This window comes from Hirundo rustica, chromosome 5, assembly GCF_015227805.2.
Source record: "Hirundo rustica isolate bHirRus1 chromosome 5, bHirRus1.pri.v3, whole genome shotgun sequence".
Classification (NCBI taxonomy): Eukaryota; Metazoa; Chordata; class Aves; order Passeriformes; family Hirundinidae; genus Hirundo; species Hirundo rustica.
This window is the reverse complement of record NC_053454.1, coordinates 63873894-63897007: the sequence shown is the minus strand read 5'-3', so window position 1 is coordinate 63897007 and position 23114 is coordinate 63873894. Positions and strand designations below refer to the sequence as shown.

At 40.2% G+C, this 23114-nt stretch overlaps 1 protein-coding gene across 3 annotated transcripts in view; it reads right to left on the bottom strand.

The window, feature by feature from the left end:
* Positions 1-23114, bottom strand: part of LOC120753171 (bifunctional heparan sulfate N-deacetylase/N-sulfotransferase 3) — a 53479-nt gene that overhangs the window by 14134 nt on the left and 16231 nt on the right. For all 3 annotated transcript variants that reach the window (XM_040065170.1, XM_040065168.1, XM_040065169.2), the window contains exons 3-6: positions 15077-15164; positions 14343-14497; positions 10838-11023; positions 8260-8388 (exon numbers count right to left, since the gene is read on the bottom strand). In XM_040065170.1, coding sequence (XP_039921104.1) covers positions 8260-8388; positions 10838-11023; positions 14343-14497; positions 15077-15164 — 558 coding nt within the window. The remainder of the gene's footprint in view (positions 1-8259; positions 8389-10837; positions 11024-14342; positions 14498-15076; positions 15165-23114) is intronic.

Below are 23114 nucleotides of genomic sequence, written 5' to 3'. Positions count from 1 at the left end.
TTTAAAGTAAGACTTTATGTAAGCCACTTTAAAAAAAGAAAAGCTTATCACGGTCATAATTCTGAAATTGGTGCAGGAACTGAAGTCAATCTTTTGTAAAGGAATTCCAGTCCTCAGCTTAAAGAAAGAAATAGAAAATAATGAAAAGCTGGTATTTACAGTAAAATCAGAAGATATACACTGCTAAATCACTAGGAGATGATCTTTCTTTGTGGGTAGGACTGAGATTGAAAACCCCTTCCCTTTAGGCACCAAATGTATGACCTTTTCAGGTTTCCTTTCTTATTTCAGTTCTCAAAGCAGGAGCAGAGCAGCCACAGGACTACCTTGTTCTCACTAAAGTCACAATCAGCAGGTTTCCATAAAAAAGGTTAACTTGCTTTCCTGACAGCCCCTTTCTTTCCTACACGTGGGCTGACCACCTCTGACATTTTTAATGTCAATTCACCTCCTGGCAACTCCTCACCTGCCAACAGCTACTGCACTGCCATGAAAGAAAAAGCAAGAGAAGTTGAAAAGATTGCTAGTTCAGGGAAATATAATTATTCTTTCCCTGGAGAGAATATCACTGTAATTTTAAGAATGTCAGTACAGGCTAAGAAATTGACTGGACATATCATCATAAATAATTTCCAAGATTATAAAACTGTGTCAGTGAAAGGGAAAAATTACCAGAGACCTAAGATCCCATTTTAGTTATATTTTTTTAAGTCAAATACTTTATGGTTAATTATTTACAACACAAAGATGATCAAATGCTGGTTGAAAACTTAAATGGCTGAGTCTTGTAAAGAAATCCATACTTAGCCAACCAGATAACGTGACCTAATACACGAATTTACATTGTAGAAAAAGACTCTTCTAGATGGCATCACAAACATCACAGATTAACTGAGAGGGATGTCACTAGAGGACACGAAGAGAAATGATACTCACACTCCAACTCCAAGGTAAAAGAAGAGTAACTTTATTATGGTTACTTTGCTTATATAGATTCTGGACAATGACCAGGGACTGGAGAACAAGGTTACCACCTCTCCATCCCACTGGCCAGGCTAGAAGTCAGTCAGTTGTCCCTCATCAGAGAGGAATGTGAAAAACAACTCTTGTTTATGTTACAAGCGTGAGAAGACTGGACTACAGAAAATAAACATTCACAAAAGCTAACAGAATATGGCAACAGGATCACTCCCCACTTCCCTGCGCAGAAGGATGGGAACACACCAAGACAAAACGTAATGATGATTTTTCCCCTTCCATACTTGGTTTATGATGCTTTGATTTGCTCTATCATACCAAATCCAGACTCATTCAAACAAGTTCTAATTAACAAGAATCATTATTCTTTCGCTGCAACTAACAGCACGCTATGCCTCTGAAGATTTACTCTCCTGGAACCACCAAGCAAGGAGCTCTAAAAGGAATCCTTTGTGGCCACATCCCAAGGCTGCACCTAGTAAATAACACTATTTGTTCAATAATATTCCTCCTCTGGGAAATGCTGTAAAATACAAACAAACCTTCGTATATTGCTTTATTCCTCCTTTAATAGGGAAGCGGTTGTGAATGGATTTACATTTATTCTAACAAGCATTTTAACCTCCCTTTCAGATAAAAAGAGCTTATTTGATTTGATTATTTCCAGCACTCTTCTAGAATTGTTTCTGTGGGCCTGATATTTTTGGGTCTGAGAGATTTTAGCCTACTAGCAGCTGCTAACTTTTTCCCAAGGGAAAATTTCTTGGACCCAGAAATATCAGGCCCACAATTTCTTTCGGGAATCTCAGCATTTTCTTTATTTCAATGCAGAAGGATCACCCTTTTTTAGCTGTTCCTCATAAACAAACCATCATCTTGGTTTCACTTCAATGCACACTCTCCATGGTATTTAATATCCTTCACAAGGGAACTGAAATGGAATGCAGACACTTTATAAAATAATGGTTTAGGACTAAATCTGGCCTCTGGGCAGCAGCTCCTTTCCTGCTCTCACACAATTTTCATATCAGATCTGAAAGGTGCTCTCCTGCGCTCTGCCTTCTTCCTTCCAGCTTCTCCTCAGCATTTTCTCCTTCCCCAGAGTGAAAGCACAGAGGTCTAAGTTACATTTGCTCTCCTTCCTTAGTCCTGATTTTATTTGGGATTCTAACTGGTACTGCAGAAATGGAGCAAAATGAGAACAAGCGCTCAGGAGAAAGCTTTTATCTTTTTGACTGCTCATTCTATGCTGCATATTTCCTTACTACAACATTTCCCAATTAGGGAAGAGGCAATAGCTTCTAGATCAACAAACTGGAGCTGAGACCGAGAAGGAGCTGCTGTTATTAAATCATGTCTCAGGGAAAGATGGATCAGCATGATCTAATTTATGTATCAAGAACAGAGAGATGCTTGACAAACAGCTTACAGAGAACAAAACAAAGCAACAAGTTACCCGACTTCTAGTGATGGATGGTAACTGGCTGGGTATTTTAAAAAATCAAAATTATTAGGATGCTGCACCTATTGAAATTATACAAGGACACTACTCAAACTAAGCTTCTGGAGTCTTGGTAACAGCTACTGTTTCCTCACAAAACAGAGTACCTGCCTCCCAAAGGAATGATATTACCATTCACAAGAGTGACTAGCCCTTCCGAGGGCTCCTGGCTTCTTGCCCTGGAGTCAAGGGGTCTCTCTTAAGCTGCCAGGATCAGATCCCAAAGAGCAGAGAGAAGACTTTTTTCAGACATCAGCTGTGGCAGCAAGGGAAGTGGAGGGAAGTCTGAGATTAGGAGGACACCGATGATCTTGAAGAGTTTAATTATTTTGGCATTTCAAATCTAGAACTAGAAGAGTTGGTATAAGAAAAAACAGGTAATAAACACTTATTACATACTGGGCACCTTTTTTAACCATATACAGAACTATTGCAGGCAATTCCAACTTGAATAAATTCCTACTAATAAACCAGTCATTGAGGTACTTTAGTCACAGACACTATGTCACCCTCCCATCTGTGCAACACTACAAGACAGCATTGAGGCCTCCCAACTCAATGAAGTTATGCACAACCCTTCAAAATGAAGTTAAATTATGATGGACAATTAATTCTGTGGTCTCGGCTAGGCACCAACAGCATATGCATTACCAATTTGGAATATTGCTGGTATTTTAGCTACTGAGCACATGTTTACAGGCCACAAGAGTACATCCAACTCTCAGAACACCTATATTCCAATTAATTTGGCATTGTGCAGACACTGTTTGCAGTTCTGCTGTTGTTTCCAAGTTACTCCGAATATTTTTATTTCAGGTATTCAGAGACTCAGAAACAGCAGGTTTTGCTCCATTAGGCTACCAAAGTGATGGAATAACAAATCAGAGCAGAGTCTATACTGAATATGTATTTTTAATGGCTGAAAGACAGTCCTTTCAGACCTGGATGCTTACAGCAAAGCTGTGTTCAATTCCACCACAGAGATTCCAGCTTGCAACTCCCTTTTTAGCCCTGAGGTTGTCCTGCTGCTTTCACAGCTGCCACGGAGCCGTCCACTTGCAGACTGCCAGTGAGTGGAATTCCATTTACATAGTGGTGTCTCCACCAGAAATATGATGAAGGCAGGGAAGAGTCATGAGCTCAGACAAAATTTTATTATTTGATGCACTTCTGTTGATCTGACAGTCAGGAATCCCAAGCTTATTTTCTGCTGCTGCTCCTTCCCCTTGTGACTCAGCAGTGGTAGTACTGTTCAAAAGACTTGCTTCACTCTAAAGGACCAGCACAAAGCTTTCCATTCCAGAATTCTAAGGACTGTAGAAGAATAAAATTCTCTCATTGCCACAGTTTCAATGCATTTCCTGCCTGCTGTTACAAGGAATCAGCTCTCAAGAGACAGCTATTCCTGCCTGCTCCACAGCCTCTCCACAATGCCTGTTCACTTAGGAAATTATTTTTTTTTTCCTATTCCACCCACAAAATACCAGACTCGGTCTCGGCTTCTGTGGGTTGGTTTTGAAGAACAGATAGGAAGGCAAAGAATACTTGTTTCCAAAATGCTCGGCCAAACTGATTCCCACCCCTGCCCCAACTGATGGCAACTACTGCAGGAGTTATGGGCATGAGAGGACAGGGAAGAGATGAAACCAATGCCTTTCTAACCCGTGAAGTGGGGCAAGCCTGTCAAACTGAACCATCTCTCCTGCTTCTCACACTCAGTAGCGTTCAATATGAGGTTGTGCCGAGCAAGACGGACAGAAAGGAAAGATCCGAGTCTGAATGTCTTTGATTTACTTCTGTAGTGCCGGCTCAGGGTCACATTAAGATACAGCAGGTTGTGCTGATGCTCATACGTATCCTCTCATTTTCAGTGCTAAAGGAGATAATTTCTCCCTTGCTGCAAGTCAATTAGCTTAATAACAGCTCTACTCACTGCAACTGGGGAGAGGTAAAAATTAGAAGAAAATAATACTTAGAACTGAACACACACAAAGATTACAATTATTTTAAGATCAATCAAAGTGCCTAAAGCATTAACAGCCTTTCCTCTTCATCAGCACTGCTGTAACCATGTCAAGAGCACACAGCTGGCTACACATTAGTTTCATTGTTGGGCTGTCAACCATTTGAAGGCTTTCACCAAATTCCTCTCCACAGGGCATTTTCCCTTTTTCTTTCCATCTGCAGACACACAGTACTTTGCAAGGAAGTGCATGTAAGTGCACGTAATGCAATTACTGCATTTCTGTTTGTTTTTCTTAGGGGCAGAAAAGGTATAGAAAAGTTTCATCAACTGTTGGTTACCCTTAAACATTCATCTTGTAGGACCGAAAAGCTCCAGATCTGTATCTTCTATAGTTCAAAGGATCTGAAAAGCAGTGATACAGTTGATGGCAGTGTCTATTCTGACCTCTTCATTATACATAGCTCAAAACCTAATGGCTCACTTCCTTCAGAGGACTGATTTAGGAAACTGGTACACTTTCGTTCTAAGAAACACTGAACAGAAATTTGTTTTACTAATCCAAGAATTTCCCTGGATATTGCAGAGAGATGAATCTGAAATAACTGAAGATTCTAACAGGTTTATCAGGAAAAATACTTGCTAAAATGTTTTAAAGTCAGTAGAGGGGTATGAAAACCAGTAACAATGTGAGACAATAAACCAGAGAGGTGTCTGACTGGATAAGATACTCATCACTACACACTTCTACAATGCACGCTTTCCTTGTGGCTTTGCCCCAGAACTCCCTGGCTAAATCAGTGCAAGTCCCACAACCTCCCTGTAAGTGAATTATTCAACTGATAATGTGGGAGAAATAACACCAGTATACCAATAATACAGGCTGCTGAAGCTTGCTTTTTCTCTTCCTGGGAAACATTTTTTGCAAGATCCTGATATAGCACGATCTCGCCCGAGGGCCGCTGCAGTCAGCAAGATCTTTAACAGGAGACAGACACACAAAATATTACTTGAAGAGTGGGTTATAGTGTTCTCTTAGTGCTTGGGCTCTTTTTCAATTTGGTGGCACTTCAGAATTCGGGATGCCTTACAGGAACAGTGGCCAGGATCACTTCCCAGTCACCAGTGCAGCGGTACCAATGCAAACCACAGGAACACAACCTCCCAGCCGTGAGATTTGCTACTCCAACAAGCCAACTGTTGGTTCCCAGCTACACAAACAGCATCTACAGAGCAGCATTTCCTGAGGCTTTCCATACCTGCAGCACATCTGCTTCTACAATGCTCTGAGAACAGGGCCATCACGCTACTTCTCGTGACAAAAACTCCCAGCTGCACACACGGTCCTGTGGTTTTTTGTGGTTTATGCTGCACGTGGTGGTTGATCGAGCACACTAAGGAGGCAGAGCCTCTCTTACACCACTGTACAGCCAAACCACTGAGAAATTTTGGGATTCATTCTTAGGGACACTTACTTCAGAGTAAGGTACCCAGTTCTTGAAGTCTCAGCCTGGTAACTTCCACTTCAAAAATGATATTCATTCCCAAATTAAATATAATGAAATTTGTTCAGATTAACATTTAATCCACACTCACATTTTCCAGGTTTGGAAACTAACTATTTATGTACTCATTACTGAGAACACTGTTTAGCTGACATTGTAATGATTCATGGGTAGTGTTTTCTCTTCTTATTTTATCAGTGAAAAATAACATTTTGAAAATGCCTCATAACGGACGGAATTTTTGCATTCCCCCAACAGCTGGGTGTTTCACATAAAGAAATGCCAGCAATTTTAATGAAAGCACAAGAAAGCTTATGAAATCCAAAATGCCACTCCATAATTAGACAGACTCCTAAAGCTACTCTGTCTTCATTTTAATGTCTAAATTTTTGCCCAACTCTGACTTGCAAAGCATGACATAAATACATGCAAGACCTAAGCCCCACGAAGATACAAACCTCAGTCTTTAAACTGACTATGTGCTGATACTTAGAGCTTTAGGAACTGTTTATAGGCAGATATTTAGAAACCAGATGCATCATCTTTTCAAAGGCACTTATTAGAAGCAGTCTTGGAAAGATTTTGGCCCAATATTCACTTACAGTCATATTTAGAAAACACTGCATTTAACTTCTCTTCTTTTAGCCTATATTGCATTGGGGATATCGTAATTTTCAGAAGTAGATGTTCACACAGTCTACCCAGCAATGTTTGCATCAAAGACCTAATTGTAATGTATAAAAAGACATTACTGTACTCACATTCCAGGATGTCAAGCAGACATGATCAAACCTCCACGATGAATATCAAAAACCATGGAGGTTTCACTGCTTGTCTTCCTCTCTATTCTCTTCATTCTTTTAATTTAAAAGGCTTATGCCTCAAGCACTCATACTAAATTTTGCTGTTTCCCTATGTTATAAAATAGGTTTTGGCTGTTGTGGCTGTATTTCAGTGGGGAATATATTTTATCCTGACTCAAAATACTGCTTTGTGCCTTCCTCTGATTTGCTAACCTAGTAACTTTTAGTCAAAACCCCATTTATTACCAAAGGACTGCTATGGTGACAATATCCTCCCCGCCCAAGGAATTTTTCAGGTCTCAGCTCTATTGACCTGGGGTTGGAGCAGATGGTCTTGAAGGTCCCTTCCACCCTAAACCATTCTGTGAGTGATTCTGTGCTGTGTCTGGAGTGATGCACATCAACCAAGCCAGGACTGCAACCATTGCCACCCTCTAGAAGGGAAACCACACGTGTGCTAGGGAAATGAAGTTTTTATTTCCTAATTCTGCTGTGGGAACGTGAAAAAACGGAACAAAACACTAACTGCCCTCAAAGAGACAAAACTATAGCCTGTAAGAATTTGAGGCTTGAAAAATACAACTGGATATAAATTGCTGAAGTAGCTTTCAGAAATGGGTTTTCCTTTGGACTGCATTGCATTGCAGAAGATTTAAAAAGGCCACAAAATATTTAGGCTGTTGTTCCAAAAGATTTGAGTGGAAACATGTTTTACTCCCTTTGGTGCCCCCAGTGACTGCATTTTTATAAAACAGCAGGATTTTATTTTTATGCTTGATTTGGACCCCAATGAAAACCAAAATGAAAATCTAAAACGAAAATCTAAAAGCTTGTCTAAAAGGTCAATTTTGAGGCAGCTGACGTAATCCCAGGCCATTTGGAAATACTACACTGCTCTCTCCTGTCAGTGTTCTGTAGTATCAGCACCTCACCTCTTGTTTACCTTCCATTAAACATAAATGAAAGGTTAGACAGATGTGGTTCATTTACTCAGATCTTTTCTTCAAACAGTGTGGTTCTTTTACTTGGATCTCTTCTTTGAAGCTGCTACGAGAGAGCAACTGAAATTTCTCAAACCTGATCGGAGCCTAAGCATTCCTTGCTTGCAGCCTTCTCACCTCAATTAGTGCCCCCAACACTTTGCACCACAACTTTGACATAGCAGAGAAATGAACTTCACCTGACATACTCACAGCAGTTCTTTACATTCCATTTCTTCAAAAAATTAAATCTCAGGGATCTTATTTCATGCAAAAAGTAAAGAACAAGACAGGCTGGCACTGCTGCATTACTAATAAAACAGTTAGTTTTAAAAAAAAGGTGGAGATGGCTTTGTGCAACTAACAACATATATAATATTAGATCTTAATTTACTTAATTGAAAAAGCAAAAGAACTCACTGTCAGTAACCACTGCTGTTTGGAGACCCAGCTGATCAGCCCCAGAACATTCAGTAACTTTTTCTTCAATTAGTTTTCTAAAAACGTTTCAAAATTCCTCTGTACTTACTGGATTGAGAACCACTGTGAAGAACAACTCTCCTCCTTGAATACTTTTGTCTAATTCCTTTGGACCTCCAGGATACTCTTTATAGAAAATGGTGTGGGTGAATAAGCCACAAGTTTGCCTAGGAAGCACCTGAATTTATGAAAAAAAAACATTAAAAATTCAAGAGTTTATACTTTTAATGAGATGATAAAAGTCAGAGAAATAATATATAACAGAAAATTGCTGGGTATATTTGGCCTCTCAGCTTTGCTGGAAATCAATATTGATCTAGATGAACCATTATCCAAAATCCTAACATCCAAAAATTCATCACATTTTGTTTGAAACTGGAGATTGATCTCTATCACCAAATTACAATTCCACAGCCTCCTCAGACTCATTCTGTCCAAAACACCTCATCCTAAACCCAAGTATTTCAAGTCTAAAGTTTTAAAATAATGTGAAAGATAATCTAAAATATTATCAGTCTGTATCATATCAATCAGTTCCACTTTTATCTGAATGACAGCTTTGATGTAAATTTAAACTGTAATTGGAAAGGCAAATTGGGTTTCTTTTGACTCAGGCATCACCACCAATAATTCTACCCTGACACATGTGTAATATTGCCATTAATGCTCATTGCAGAAGAAAGATTTACTTTCTGTGCTATTTTTTCAAGACTGGTTGAAATACATAGTACAAGTGAAATTATTTTTAAAAACATTCCAAGAATAAATCTTTTGAATATGAAGAACAACTAAATGCAGTTACATTCTGCATCAGAAACTCAAAATATTTTCTCCTGAATTCAGAAAATAATTTACTGGAGAATATTTCAATTATGTCTATTCCTTACGGAAAATCAACAGTTGAGAATGGATGTTCATGTAGAATGGTTAACTGGGATTGTTACGACAGATAAACTTTTAAAGCATAAAAATGCCTTATTTGAAACAGGCCGTGGGTTTGTAGATACTCTTTCTTGCAGTTTCATTTCTCAACTTTTTTTTTTTTGTGCTGTGGAGAATACTGTGATCATGGATTGTAAATTCTGTGTTAGAAAACGTATGGAATTTATACATCTGCTACAAACTTGCCTAAGCTTTTAAAAAACCCTTGGATTTCATTGAGGAAATACGAGAACAATTTTTCACAGGGGCAGGGAATGAAGCTGTACTGGATGGGAGGTGCTCTGACAAATCTTACAGAACAATGTTCTTACTGAGCATGTTCATTTCTTAGGCTGAAGTTGTAAAATATTGATGCATTTGCTCTGGAAAACTGAAAGCTTGAGACTCCCTGAACAGGTGGTGATATGACCAGTTGTGGAAATAGATTTTTGGCTGCGTGCCCTTGTGTTCGATCTCATGATGTGTCTTCAAATGATGCGTTTTTACAAATATTTATGGAAGGGATTTTTGGAGATTCTGAGTCAATATGTCTTCTCCAAATGCTCTGTGCTCCCTGAGCACATCAGCAAACCCATTATTTCACAGGCAGTGATTGCTTTGAGAAGAACAAACCCTATATTGGTGTCAGTTGTGTTCCTACACTCATGGAGATCATTTTCATTTGGTTCATTTCAAAAAGAGATCAAAACTTTTTAAAATATTAGTACTTAGCTTAGGAAAGAGGTATCCAGGGCAACCTGAGAGCAATACCAGAATTCTGTTCTTAGTGGCAGTGTTGTGCCAAGGCTCTCGACCTCCCAAAAGTGCCTGTTGCAGCCAGAGGTACAACACAGGGCCCTCATTCACCGCCCTCCCACACGCTCCAAAAGAGAGTTAGCAGGAAACACGCCACCAAGGATTTTGGAAAGCTGTTCTGAAACTCTTCTGAGATAATACCGACAAGATGCCAGCCCGAAATAGCCTCCACCCCAGTGCCCAGATGGCAAGAGCACAACGCCTTTCATGTCACTTGAGTACAAGCCCTTCCTTTGGCAAAGGTGGCTATCCACGACAGTGCTGGGAGTGATGTAATCCAGGAAAACACTGGGATTTCAGAGCACTTTGGTAGCCTGGAGGTGGTGTGGGGGTGTCTTCCCCCCCCACAGTTCCTGAGGCTCTGCCTCCACCCAGGCTGAGGGCTCTGGGTTACTTAAAGCAGGCTGCAAAGCCCAGGCTGCATTTGTGTTTGGCAGGAAGCCGATCAAGGCTTCCATGCACAGCTCACAGGGAAGACAAAAATATGTGCCCACCCAGATCCACGTTCTGAAGTGGTATAACCTGGCAATACTCTTTTGCAGTGAATGGTACCATGCAAATTGAAAACCTGACAGAAATCTAACCCAGCACGTTGTGTTAAATGATGCAAAATTGACTCTTTCCACTGAGGTCCCTGAAGCAGCATGAACCGCAGTTCTAGAACAGTTAACAGCCTGTTAACAGCCTGGATACCACCTTCATCAGCAGAAACAGCACCAGCAACAGACTGAGTTTAATTAACAAGACACTGGCAAATACATCTTGCTACTTATGTGTAGTAGTACATGCTTCTGGCAACGTGAACTTTCAGGATCCCCTGCTTTTCCACTCAAAAGGAAATTGTTCATGAAATGGCAGAGTACAAAATGAACATCAGCAATACAACTCACCATGATGTTTCTGTGGATGAAGCCTCGTCTGTACCTTGCAGGTTTCAGATGTGGGTATTCTTCTGTGCTGGTAACTCTGATGTTCCACACCTTTTTCCAGGCATCATATAGTTGAATGTGTACTGGATAGACTCCTGAGTGGTGTGGAGCCACTGCATAGCCCAAGTCAGTTGGAATTCCGTGTTCCTAAAACACGACAGAACAATGGCTGCACTGAAAAATTTAAGAAACTTGATGTTTTGGTGCTTCTCAAATGCTTTGTGAAAGACCAAGAACAGGTCTGAAATGCAAATAATGGTAATATCAAGACATGCTGATCTGGAAGGAGATGGAGGGATAAGAAGAAACACAGGATTTTATGACAAAAGTCTTTTCAGAAAATATTTTTATCAGTAGGCAGGGAAGAAGGATATAAATGCATTTTACATTGGTTTCTTCAATCTACATTAAACAGAAAGCTGCACTCTTTCAAGTTCTTGCAAAGAATTTGCTCACAAATTCCGATTTCAGAGAGAAAATCACTGGCACATACTCAACACAACACGTAGCATTTGGCAGCTGCAACTACAAAACCACAATTTCCACTACACGTCCCTTCACAATTACTTGGCTGAGGAGCTGAATATCAGAGTCACTGCATTCCCCTCTAGTCCATTCAAAACACAAATCCATTTTCAAAAATCAGCTTAACTATTTCAGTGTCATATTAAAAATGGAAGAAAGAGAACCATTGTAATGTTAGCATGGAAACACATAATCACGGAATGATTATATGCAGGTGCTTTTATTGAAGAGCTCTGGGAATCAGGGGTGCAAACCCAAATCTGACTCCGACATGGATTTGAAATGGACTTGTTTTTATACCCTTTTCGTTATGCAACTATATATTAATAATTAATTTAATTAATTATTGTTCTATTGTATACATTGATCTTATCCAAGCATGAATTCTTGTAACTTTCATCAGGTCCCCCAAACATCCTTTCTCATGATTCTTGTTACGATTACATAGTTTCTCATGATTCTTATTACGATTAAACAATAATCGTATTCAATTACCAATCAATTATTACATTTAACAATCATATAATTTATCATATGATGATTATGCAGGTGCAGTTTCACATGATCAACTAAAGACAAAGCTCAGCGTTCATTCTCAGGGCCTAGTTCCCTTTCCCAGGCCTACCAGACCCAACCTTTCTTCCCACTCCCCCAAATCTATTGTATACAGTTCCCATGATTTTTAGAAACATTTTAACCCTATGCTATCAGTAACAGTCTACAGGCAGATGTTGTAGAGTACACCCTTCTTCAGCACATTTCCTGTTTCTGAAGACTCCTGGCTTTTATCTTGTGTACATACTCACCTCGGTGCCATTACATTCTCCTCACATCCAGTGCATTTTCCTTCAGGTTACTTTCCAAACGAACAGGGTAGAGCAGATAGTCTTTGATATGCTGATCAGCAGAATGCACAGTCCATAAGATATCATTTTGCCATGGTTTAGGAAGACTGCCCTTGCACTGCCTTTGAATTCTTACAGTTTTTATTATGGTTTGAATTGATACGGTCATCCTCACCATATTTCCTAATCATACTGTTTGTGCAAAGCATTGGCTCGCACCTGGACCTCTTCCTTTGAATAAACTAGTTAGGAAGGAACATGAAAATCTCTAAAAAAACAGGTGTGTGATGTCAGTAAAACCATTTATTGTGTGTAACAGACACACCTGGTTCAATCACACCGAGTTCTCTACATTTAAAGAACGGTGAAATTCTTGTTTGCCTTTAGGAATCTATGGCGCACATAAAGGGCATCATGCATAATCTGACGAATAGGAATGAGTAACATCTGCCCTCCTGGTTGTACTGCATGAGGAGATAAAGAGTGGGTACTCCATCAGTTATGCTGCTTTACACAATTTAATTCCATCACAGATAATCCAATTCTTCTTCCTTTTATCTTTCCTACTGCCCTTAAGCATACATAAACATCAGAAAGGAAAATTTCCACCGAACATGTAAGAAATTGCATTCTCTAACACCCCACTGCATCTCCTTCATTTATCTATAAACAAAAGTCTGATTTTTAAGGCATCTCCCCTCAAATTTCACAACAGGCAGTAACAAATATGTAATCTAAATCTTTCACTCTAATAAAAGGCCTATCATCTTCAATGAATTAGTGTCTCCATTATTCCTTACTGACTGTTATACCCCAGTTAAGCATCTCCCATACAATGCACACATGGAGTGGATAATGCACGAGGCATCAGTCATTTTGGCCTCTTTCAAAAAAGTAGCTACTACTATCTGTTATTAATTTAAAGGCTCTGAACAAATGAAACATAATGAGTAACTTCATGTCTGTATGTCTAAACATGAAAAAAAATTAATATAAGGGATCTGTAAGCATTAAGAGCACTGAAAATAGTGAAGAAAATGGCAATTGCTGAAGTTACATAAACCAGGATCAAAAATGCATTATCCTTATAACAGCCTTTAACGATGAAATCCTGCACACTAATCCCAGAGGATGTCTTAGGTCACACCAGAGCTGCAAGGATCCATTTTTATTTCCAGTGGAGCTTGCACCAATACACTGACTCGCATTAAAAGGGCAATTCTGGACACAAGATTTTTAAACTTTCAGGAATCTAAGACCTACTGCAATGATTTCTTGAAAGGAAACATTAAAGTGAAGCTTTACTCGGTACAACTACAATTTACAGCTAACTTGGTGAAATCTTTGTTTGAAAGCAAGCATGTGTCTCACTTAAAAGCCAGGTTTTCAAATACAAACTTTAATTGGCTGATAGTCAGGTCTATCCCGTTCTCCTGCACTCACTGACACACGCCCATTAAGTGCACTCTTTGTTGTTCTGTATTTGAAATCCCCCCTGCTCCTTCCAGGAGCAAAGCCAGCACCTGCCAGCGAAAGAGCAACCAGTGGATTTTGAAAAGGAAGAAATAAAATTAGGCTGCTGGAAGAGCAGATGTAGTTCAGCAGACAAGCTGAGTCTGCTGAGATATTTTGATACAATTAGATCTTAACACCAGACCCCCTCTTCAGACAAATAACATATTTTATGTACACAATTTTGTTTTGGTTTATTGTATGAAATTAACTGTGGTCTGTTTCTCCAATATCTTCAGACCTAAAATCTGATTTGATTTCTTCTTATATTCTCATGGAAACATTTTGATTCAGAGATTTGCTGTGCATAAATAATTAGAGAAGGCACAATGCTTTTTAAAACGAGTTTACAGAAAGTTGATCCAAAGGGAATATATAAGATGTTATTGGGTATCACTGCAGAATTACTTCTTTGCAAATGTGGCACACTTACCAAACCCTAACATCCGGTGGTTTCACAAAGTCATTTGATACCTTTCAATGGAGTGTTTATTCTTTCAGAAACTTGATTTTTCTTCTAACCTAAACAGAGTATTGGTTTCTGAGTACCTAAATTAAACAGAAGATGCAAAAATATAACTCACTAAGGCAAATTTTTTGTTGAGGATCATCTGCTCCACCAGTGAGGACTCATTGTGGAAGAGGTGTGGCTGCATGTGACTCCACATGTGGGGAAACCACCAGAACTCATCCACAGATCTCAGCAGCAGGTCATCACCCTCATCCTCCTCCTCAGTCCCTGCAGAAGAAATTAAAAAACCACAAACAAACAACAAACATTTTTGAAGTAAAATTTCTACTTTTGTTATATTTTTATTAATGTTGGAAACAGTAAGAATGATATTAACGTAATAAACTGTGACCAGTTGAAATACTTCCTGCTGAAGCAGTGGTGACAAATCAGGACAGTCAGGACCACTTTGCTGGCCCACATCCTATTTAATACTTTCTCTTTTATCTCTATTTCTATAGTGGTTTTAAAACAAAATTATTTTAAGGGATAATATATATTGCTACATTTCTACAGTAGAGATTGAAACAATCACAAAGATGAACTGTGGTAGCTCAACAGATCTCTCAGTGAAACCAATAGAAAATTTTATGTGATTGGTGGAATTTAGCACTCAAAAGCAGACTGAAAGGAACTAAATTTTAATAAAGGGCGGGGGGGGGGGGGGGTGTCATTTAATCTGCTCCACACCAGCAGCTAATGCAGGAAGACAGCATGCTAAGGCTCTCAGACTCTATCATTCCTACTTGTCCTCACACTATACAGAACACCACCAAAATCAAAGTAATTTTAGTGTTTCATTCTTACCTGTGTGATAGAATTTTCCTGAAAATCCCAGGTTGAAAGTAAAATTTGTAATCTGGGCTCTCAAAAGATTCTGAGTATCAAGCAGGGCCTGAAAAAGAATCAAACCAGCATATAAACACACCTGTGGAAAATACAACCTGGCACAGAAATTTAATATAATAATATCAATATTTTTACAGTTATGCCCTTTTTCAATTTGTTTTGGGATTTAAAAACAGCTCTTTCTGTAAAACAGAACAGTACAGATATTTTTATTACCACATAAAGATTAAAGACCGCATGAAAACTCCATCGTTTCCCTCCTGAAGATGACCAGCTATTAAATGCTGGGTTACTCCCTGAATCATGAGACAGGAAAACAAAGGCACACACAGAGAAAAGCCCTTCTGCTGGTCACTCAGGAAACCTGGGCCACAGCCAGGAATGAATTTCAGATCTTGGGCCCCCCAGCACTGCTCCATTCACAAGGGTGAAGAGCAACTATTAGAGTTACATTTCTGTACATCAGCTCAAGTACATCCACAGCATTTCAGCTGCGTTTCAAAATCACTGGCTACGCAAAAAGAAAACTCTCAGAGATGCTGCAAGAAGCTAAATCAACCCTGTTCCACATCAAAGAACTGGATGGCAGATTCCCCCAAATTCTGACTCATTTCTCAGACAGTGAGCATACCGACTGTCAGCATCTGCGTACTTGTGCTAAAGCAGTACAAACAAAAATACAGCATGTAGGAAGAAGGGGGATGCATTATTCATCAGGTACAGCTTCACTCTTTGATTTCAATATGCTCTCGATTTGTTACTCCTAAGATTTACATATTACATTCAGGAGTTCTCTCCCAGACTCTTACGCCCTGCTGTTCTCTCGTTCAGTCTTTCAGGTGGAACACAGAAACCCAGCTTTCCAAACACAGCTTTCCAAAGCAGGAAAAAAACCAGACAAGAAAAGGTCATCAAAAAGTTTTCCAAGGTAACATAATGATTTTAATATAGTGTTTGAAAACATTACTATTGTCAGAGAAGAGTAACTTTGTTAGGAATGGGGAATGTATTTAGCTGCACAAAAAGTATTAAAATAACTGGAGATTTTCAAAGGTTGAAAGGTCTAGCAAAGACACTTGTGTCTTTTGAAATGCAAAGACGACTTAGTGCCTTGAAAAACATGAGCCAGTAACTTTAACTAGCTTCCCTGGACATTTTCATTATATAAGGGATTTGCCTACAATTATATGCCAATGACAACAAAATACTAGGAAGTCCAGTCCAGTTAAGATATCAGGCACAGTACATTCAACTTACAATTCCTTAAAATATGACCCATTTTACAGATTGAGGCAATATCCACCTTATTAGAGCACACAAGCTCTTCTTCCGGTCTTTCCCAGGGCACACCTGCTAAAGGTCATCATCTTTCACTGCAAAGCCTGAAAATGATCCTGTGAACAAGAGGCATTCCAAAGGAACAAGCAAAATGAAGCAAAATGGAGATAACTGAAAACAAGCTCCAGAAGCGGATTATTAAGTGAAAAATCTTGCAATGCTGTAACAAGGGCTTTTGCACAGGCTGAGAGTGCAAAGATCTCCAAGGAGGTTTCTTATTCTGATGAAAGGCAGCAAATCTACACAGGATTTATATGAAAACCAACCCTGAGCTGCTCAGAACCTATTCAATGAAATAATTTTATCTCTGCATGGTTAAAAAGGTAGGAGGCAAATAATCCAGCTATTCCCTTCCTGCGCTAAGGGCACACATTGTGGAGGGGAAGGGATCCTGGACACAGCCTGACCGCGAGATGGCACGAAGGGCTGCTTGCTTCTTTCCCTCCACATTAAGAGCTGTGACCATTTTTTGAGCTGAAGGTTTTATCCTGTACCTTTCTAACACCTTCCCAGCTTGTCAACTCCAGTCTGGTCTCAGCAGGATGGAAAACTAGAACGGCAAACAGGCTTTTAAAAGGGAGAAGGGAGAAAGGTACCAAGAGGCCCAAGACGTTTCTGTAACAACGAAACACAGAGTTCACTTCTTCCCTGGGAATTAATTTTGCCAGTGTTAATGGCACCTTCTCTCTTTGTGCTGGGAATGCATCAGCTTATTCCAAGGGTGTACCTGCTCTGCCGGCGAAGAGGGAGGCCCCAGACCTGCTGTGAAGCGCTCTGGGTACAGACAAGCCGAGCTAACATTTGAGTTGTCGTGCCTACGATTATCTTCTGGGCGACTTGACATTTTACTCATCTTTCAGGTTCTAAAAGCAAAATGTTAAAACTCACGAAAAATATATAGTAGCAGATGGCATAGCTGATTACTGTGAGTTTCCATCAGAAAGACAGAATGAGAGAAAAGTAGGGGGACCAAAAGCCTGAAATTTCATTTCTACATGCTGTTTTATAAGCTGAAGGTAAACTGCTGGTATTGTCTGGATATTTTATGATTGTTTATGAACAGCCACTCTGGGTATCTGCATGAGGTGTTACATAAATACACCTGTACTGAAGATCGTATTTTAAAATTGTCAAGTATTCATATGTTTATAAATAATTATTAAGTATATGTTATATTTCTGCTGGTACTATAAGGAAAATAAATCACTGGCTGCATCATCCCTTTCACGTACACAGCTCAAACAGAGTACTTTCTTTTGAACTTTTGCTAAGCTCACAGACTAGGTTTAGGAAATTCCTAGCGCCAGAAATCAAACATAAGCATTCAATACATGATGAAAGACCCCTTTCTTCACTAATAGTAAAAATAAAAATCTCAGAAAAAGGCCTTGTTACAATTCAAGGGATAGACAAAAGTTATCCCAAGCACAAAACAACAGATTTTCTCATCTCTCAAACAGGACAGAGGCATGGACAGATGGCATGGGCTGTCACAAGTTTTTGTTCAAGTAAATCAGCTGAAAAGCCAAGGATAAAACTATCTTCAAACCTGCTTCCCACTTGCACAGAAGCCGGGAAGCCATGCTGTCTCCTGCCCTCAAACATCTCAATGTGGTTTCACCTTAGAGTCTGCCACAGAGAAGCTACGAGCGTCAGCCTGTCTTCAGTTGCAATTTCTTCAGCATCAACAGAAATATTCAGACTCAAATGCCTTGACTGATCAAAGGAATAAATCACGATTGCCTCACTGAACTCTGGTTCACCAAAGAGGAACAACGCTGCCTTTGTGCAGTCACACCAACATACTTATGACTATTTTCCTGCTGAAAAGCTGCTAAAGAACTCAGGCACCTGAAAAGAGAAATAGTTCAATATGCTGGTAATTCTAGTAATCACGTACATTCCAACTAAACTGGCAAGCAGACAGACAGAGCCTCACAGTGCCGCAGCATTAGCATCTTACACTTCACATCAGCACAGGCTTTCATGTCAGCCACAAATGCAAGGGCAGCTTCATCATTTTCCAGAAAGCCTTTCTCTTCCTCCCTTTTTTGGGAAGCAGATCTCATCTCTCAACGCTCACCTGCTTAACTGTTTTACTGTCTGATACTAGCATCAAAGGAGCCATCAAATTAGGAATTATTTTGCTTTTGAGTAAAATTTCTAATGTCGTATTGGCTCTTCAAGAAAGGCAAGGACCTTCTGAAAAGGAAGGACAAATTAATAGAAAGTGTAATTTGAAAGCACCCGAGTTAAGCAGAGCCCTCCATGGGAGCTCTTATCCAGAAGCAGCTTTAATTTTTCCATATGGTATTTCTTCTGTAAGCCCTGCAAGAGAGGGAAGAACCAGAACTAAAGCCATTTTCTGAGTGGAGTTCTTGGTGTAGAGAGATTTAATGAGCTGTAACTGATGCAATGTCCTTTTACTCTGCATTTTTTGGGAACATCACCTTGCCTTTTTCCGCTCTGGGACTGCTGCAGGTGAAGCTGCTGCTCAGGTACTGGCACATCACCTGCCTCCCTCAACCTCCCCCTCCTGAAGAGCCTGGGGTGTTGGGAAGCAGCAGGACAAGCAGGAACAGAAGACAGCCCCAATGAAGGTCCAGCCCAAGTGTCTGGGAATCAGTATTTTATTGGACTATTTTGCTTCTGAGGAAAAATGATTCCTTCATGATAAATTAGGTATTTTGGAACATCATTGAAATGCAATGACTACTCCTTCTGTATTTCCAAGATTAGCAATTTGACACCCGTTACCATAAACATTTAATCTATGCGGGGGAAAGAATAATTGCTTTGGGTATAGGGGTGTACCTGAAAAAAACATTTTATCTATCCTTCTGACAAAAGGATAAGAAAGCTTAATCTGTCTTTGTCCACTCTCTTAGCAGAGCTGACACTAGAGAGAGGGCAAGAGAAAAAAAAAAAAAAAAACAAAGAAAACCTTCAGCTTTTTCTATAAAGTGTTTTGCTGGCAGAGAACAGGTAACCCAATTTTCCCTCTAAGTATCAATAAAGGATAAGGCTGGAGCCCAGTTATGTGCCCCCTAAATTTTTCATTGTCCAATAAAAGAAAAAAATTCAGGAGCCAAAACTTCATCTTAGGTGTCCAGACTTACGTGTCCAGTGAAGGATCCTTAAAATATAAAGGGCCACTTTAGAAAATGTTGCTCAACAGATTTCAATCAAAAGTTTTTTCATCAGGACACACCGTTTTAGATGTCATTGGGTCTTCCTTTAGAGGGTTTTTTTTTAAATCACATACAATAATGATCTTGATGATAGTGCAATTGCATATTTTCAAGTAATTAGGCTCTTTCATCTAGGTAAATCACTTGTACAACCAAGAGATTTAAGAAATATTTCTAACTTCCTTCATCAACTTCTCACTTCTTGGAGGCTGAAGTACCAGCTAATGAGAACTGAGCTAATTATGGCAAGGTAACTTGAAGGTTATAAATACTTGGTTCCAATAGTATTTAATAAAGCAAAGTAATTAGCATGCTGTTTTCAGGGTTCTGTCTGAACTTCTGCTTTATTAGCACTTAATTAAACTGTACTTAGATGAAAGAGGTTACTGTTACTAAACAGCTAAACGATCTCGTTATTTTGCAGTTAGCAGAAATAAAATCCTGCATTTCTTTTAATTAAAGGTCAAAAAAAATCCCAGGTCAGTTGGGAAACAGAGCTAATAAAACACCGTACTGCTACCTATTTTCCCCTGGATTTTGGTCAGATAGGATTCAACAGAAACCTTGCCAGCAGCATTTCTACCTAACACTTGACCTGCTTCTGTAATGCCAAGTATTAAGAGGTGAGTTCTCAGAGTGTAACAGAGCTCAGAGTAAAACCAAAGTGGCTCTAAAAGGCATTTCGAATCTCTTGGTATATTGAAGTTCTTGTGATCTGGTGATGGTCAGCACAGAGGGAACGTGAGGTTTGTTAGCCCCAGCGGAAGCACTCCGGTAGCTGAGCTGCAGTCACACACAGCCCCACAGCCCTGAGCACGACGGGCCATGCCTCAGATGCTGTTCCAGGTCACTTCTGGGCCACTCTGTTCTGCCTGCTTAGTCTGCCTTATCTCCACTGCATCCCACCAGCAGCAGATAAGTTATAAGGGCCGTTCACTGATTTGTGTTGACACTTGTCTGGCTCCCAGGAAATGTTAGACATTACACCTCTGCAACCCTCATTAGCCAAGCCACACTTCTACAGCTCCACATCCTGTCTGCAAGGGTGCACAGCGCTCCGTCACAGATAAAACCGTGGCACGGCTGTTCTGTCTAAGGGACGTGTATTTTATAGCCACCCAGCTCAGAAAGGACAGAGGCTGTGATCCCAGCTCCCCATTCATTACCAACAGCACATTTGCTCCTTATTTAATGCTTCCTCACCCGCTGCAGGCGGCAGGCCCCGCGGGCAGAGGCGGCCGCAGGACAAGGCGGGCTGTCCTCGAGCTCTGGGTGCAGCACAGCCCGATCCCCGACTCAAACGTCACCCTGCCGCTGGCAGCGTGTGCCCACACACCTGCAAGGCTCGGCCCTGGAAGAAGGAAGGCCAAGGCCCAGTGTGGGAGCAGCACAGAGCTCCGGGGCTCAGCCGACCTGCAGGCAGCCGCGGCTGGGGCGCTGCCAAGTTTGTCCGTGGCCACGTTACTCTCCCTGAAGCACCCGTGTTTCAATTTGCACCCGTGGGCAAATTCAGGCCTCCTTGCACACCATGGCTCGTGTACAAAAGGTGACGCTCCGTAAAACCTAGTTTACCACAGATTTGATTCCTAAACTGCTGTTCCCAAGGTGCAATAGCCTGCAGGTCCTTTCCCGCTCTCCATGTCAGGTCTCCAAAGCAGCCCCTTCCCTTCCCGCCCTGCCCCACACGTCCTATCCAGATACAAAAGGAACAGTAACCTCAATCCAACACCCTGCCAAGGGCAGGGACACCTTCCACTAGACCAGCTTGCTCCAAGCTTTGTCCAACCTGGCCTTGAGCACTTTAAGGGGTGGGGTCACCACAGCTTCTCTGTGCTAGTGCCTTACCACCCTCACCGTAAAAACCTTTCTTTCCTTATGTCCAGTATAAATCTACCCTCCTTCAGTTTAATTCTTGGACTGACAGAGACAGATTGGGAAATTAAAAAAAAATCCATTTCTTTAATGAAATGAAATGTTAAGGTAACGAAAGCAAAAACGTGGTGTCGGTGTTAAATATATCAAATCCAAGAGACTGTGAATATGGCCTTCCAGAAAAACCTCAATGCCTTATTTTATCTTCAGTGCCAATATTCTCTGGACCTCAAAGTCTGAGCCTGGAGAAACTAAGACCTGCTTATCCCCAAAAGGCCTGCAGGCTTTGCTTCCTGTTCAGCACAATATTAAATAAACAAGATTTCAAAGTCTGGTTTATATCATTATATAATGCTTTAAATTATCAGAGCTCAAGAGTGAGTGAAATGTATCTATTTTTCAAATGCACACAATTCAAATCATTTAAATTTCAACACTGTTTTCCCAAAGAGTAACACTGGCCACAATTACACTATAAATCTGTTATATGATTACAGAAAACCTCAAGTCTACAGATTAAGGTGTTACAAGCTGCTATTTAGGTGCCTGGGAAGAAATATTGGAGACTGCAAGCTATGTCTAAAACGCTGACACAAAGCAAAGAGAAACACCCTGTTTGCCCCTCAGCTGATACTTTTCCTCCCCAGTTAAGACTAAAGCACGATATTTGTGTTCATGTTGAGTTTTGCATACTAGAGAACAAAGGGACCGCAAATGAATGAAGACCCAAACCCTGCAATCTACATTAAAAACCAAAATAAACTGGTTGCTCTCCCTGCTTAGCAAAGCACAACAAAATTACAACATCACTGGCATATTAAATAAAGATTATTCTATGGGCTGGGCAATGCATCAATGCAACAGTTCATTCACAAATGCTTCTTAGATGTTCTTTTTTTTCCCTAATAGAGCCAAAAAGGTTCCTCTGCTTCTAATACTCTGAATAAAAATAGCTATCTGCCTCTGTCCCTGTTTCAGGTGAGCTGAGGAAAACCAAAAGCTCTTTTTCCATGTTTCATCTTTACTGACAGAAAAAAAAAATCTTAACAACAACAAAATCATTTTCTCACTCTGAAAGCTCCAAGTAAGAAGAACTTCGACAGTTTCACTGGCTCCCACATAGTATCAAGCCTAAAGGATGTAACCGCAGAAAATCCCAAGGCTTCAGAGAAAAAGGGGGGGATGATTTTGTTAGAAGTGTTAACACACACCTTACTGTTTGCATGAGTGCTTGCATTTCTAAAAGACAAGATTAGAAAAGCTAGGTGTGCCTAGATAAACATCATCTGGCAAAGTCTACGCTTGCAGCCTCAAACCAACACTCAAGAATCCAACGGAGCTCTGCATTTGATTTACTGGATGAGACTGAGAACATATCTTAATACAAATCCCCTGCCAATATTACATTCCTTCCAATAGCATACTTCATACTATTTTGCCAAATCTAATTTTTAAACTTACATAATCCTTCTATTTCCTTTTGGATAGTAGCCTCTGTTCTGCTGCTTTTATGGGCTACTCAGCCGACACTTAAATATCTCTGTGCTTTACATTAAATATTTTATCCATCCTCACTGTTTATACCCTGCAGGCAT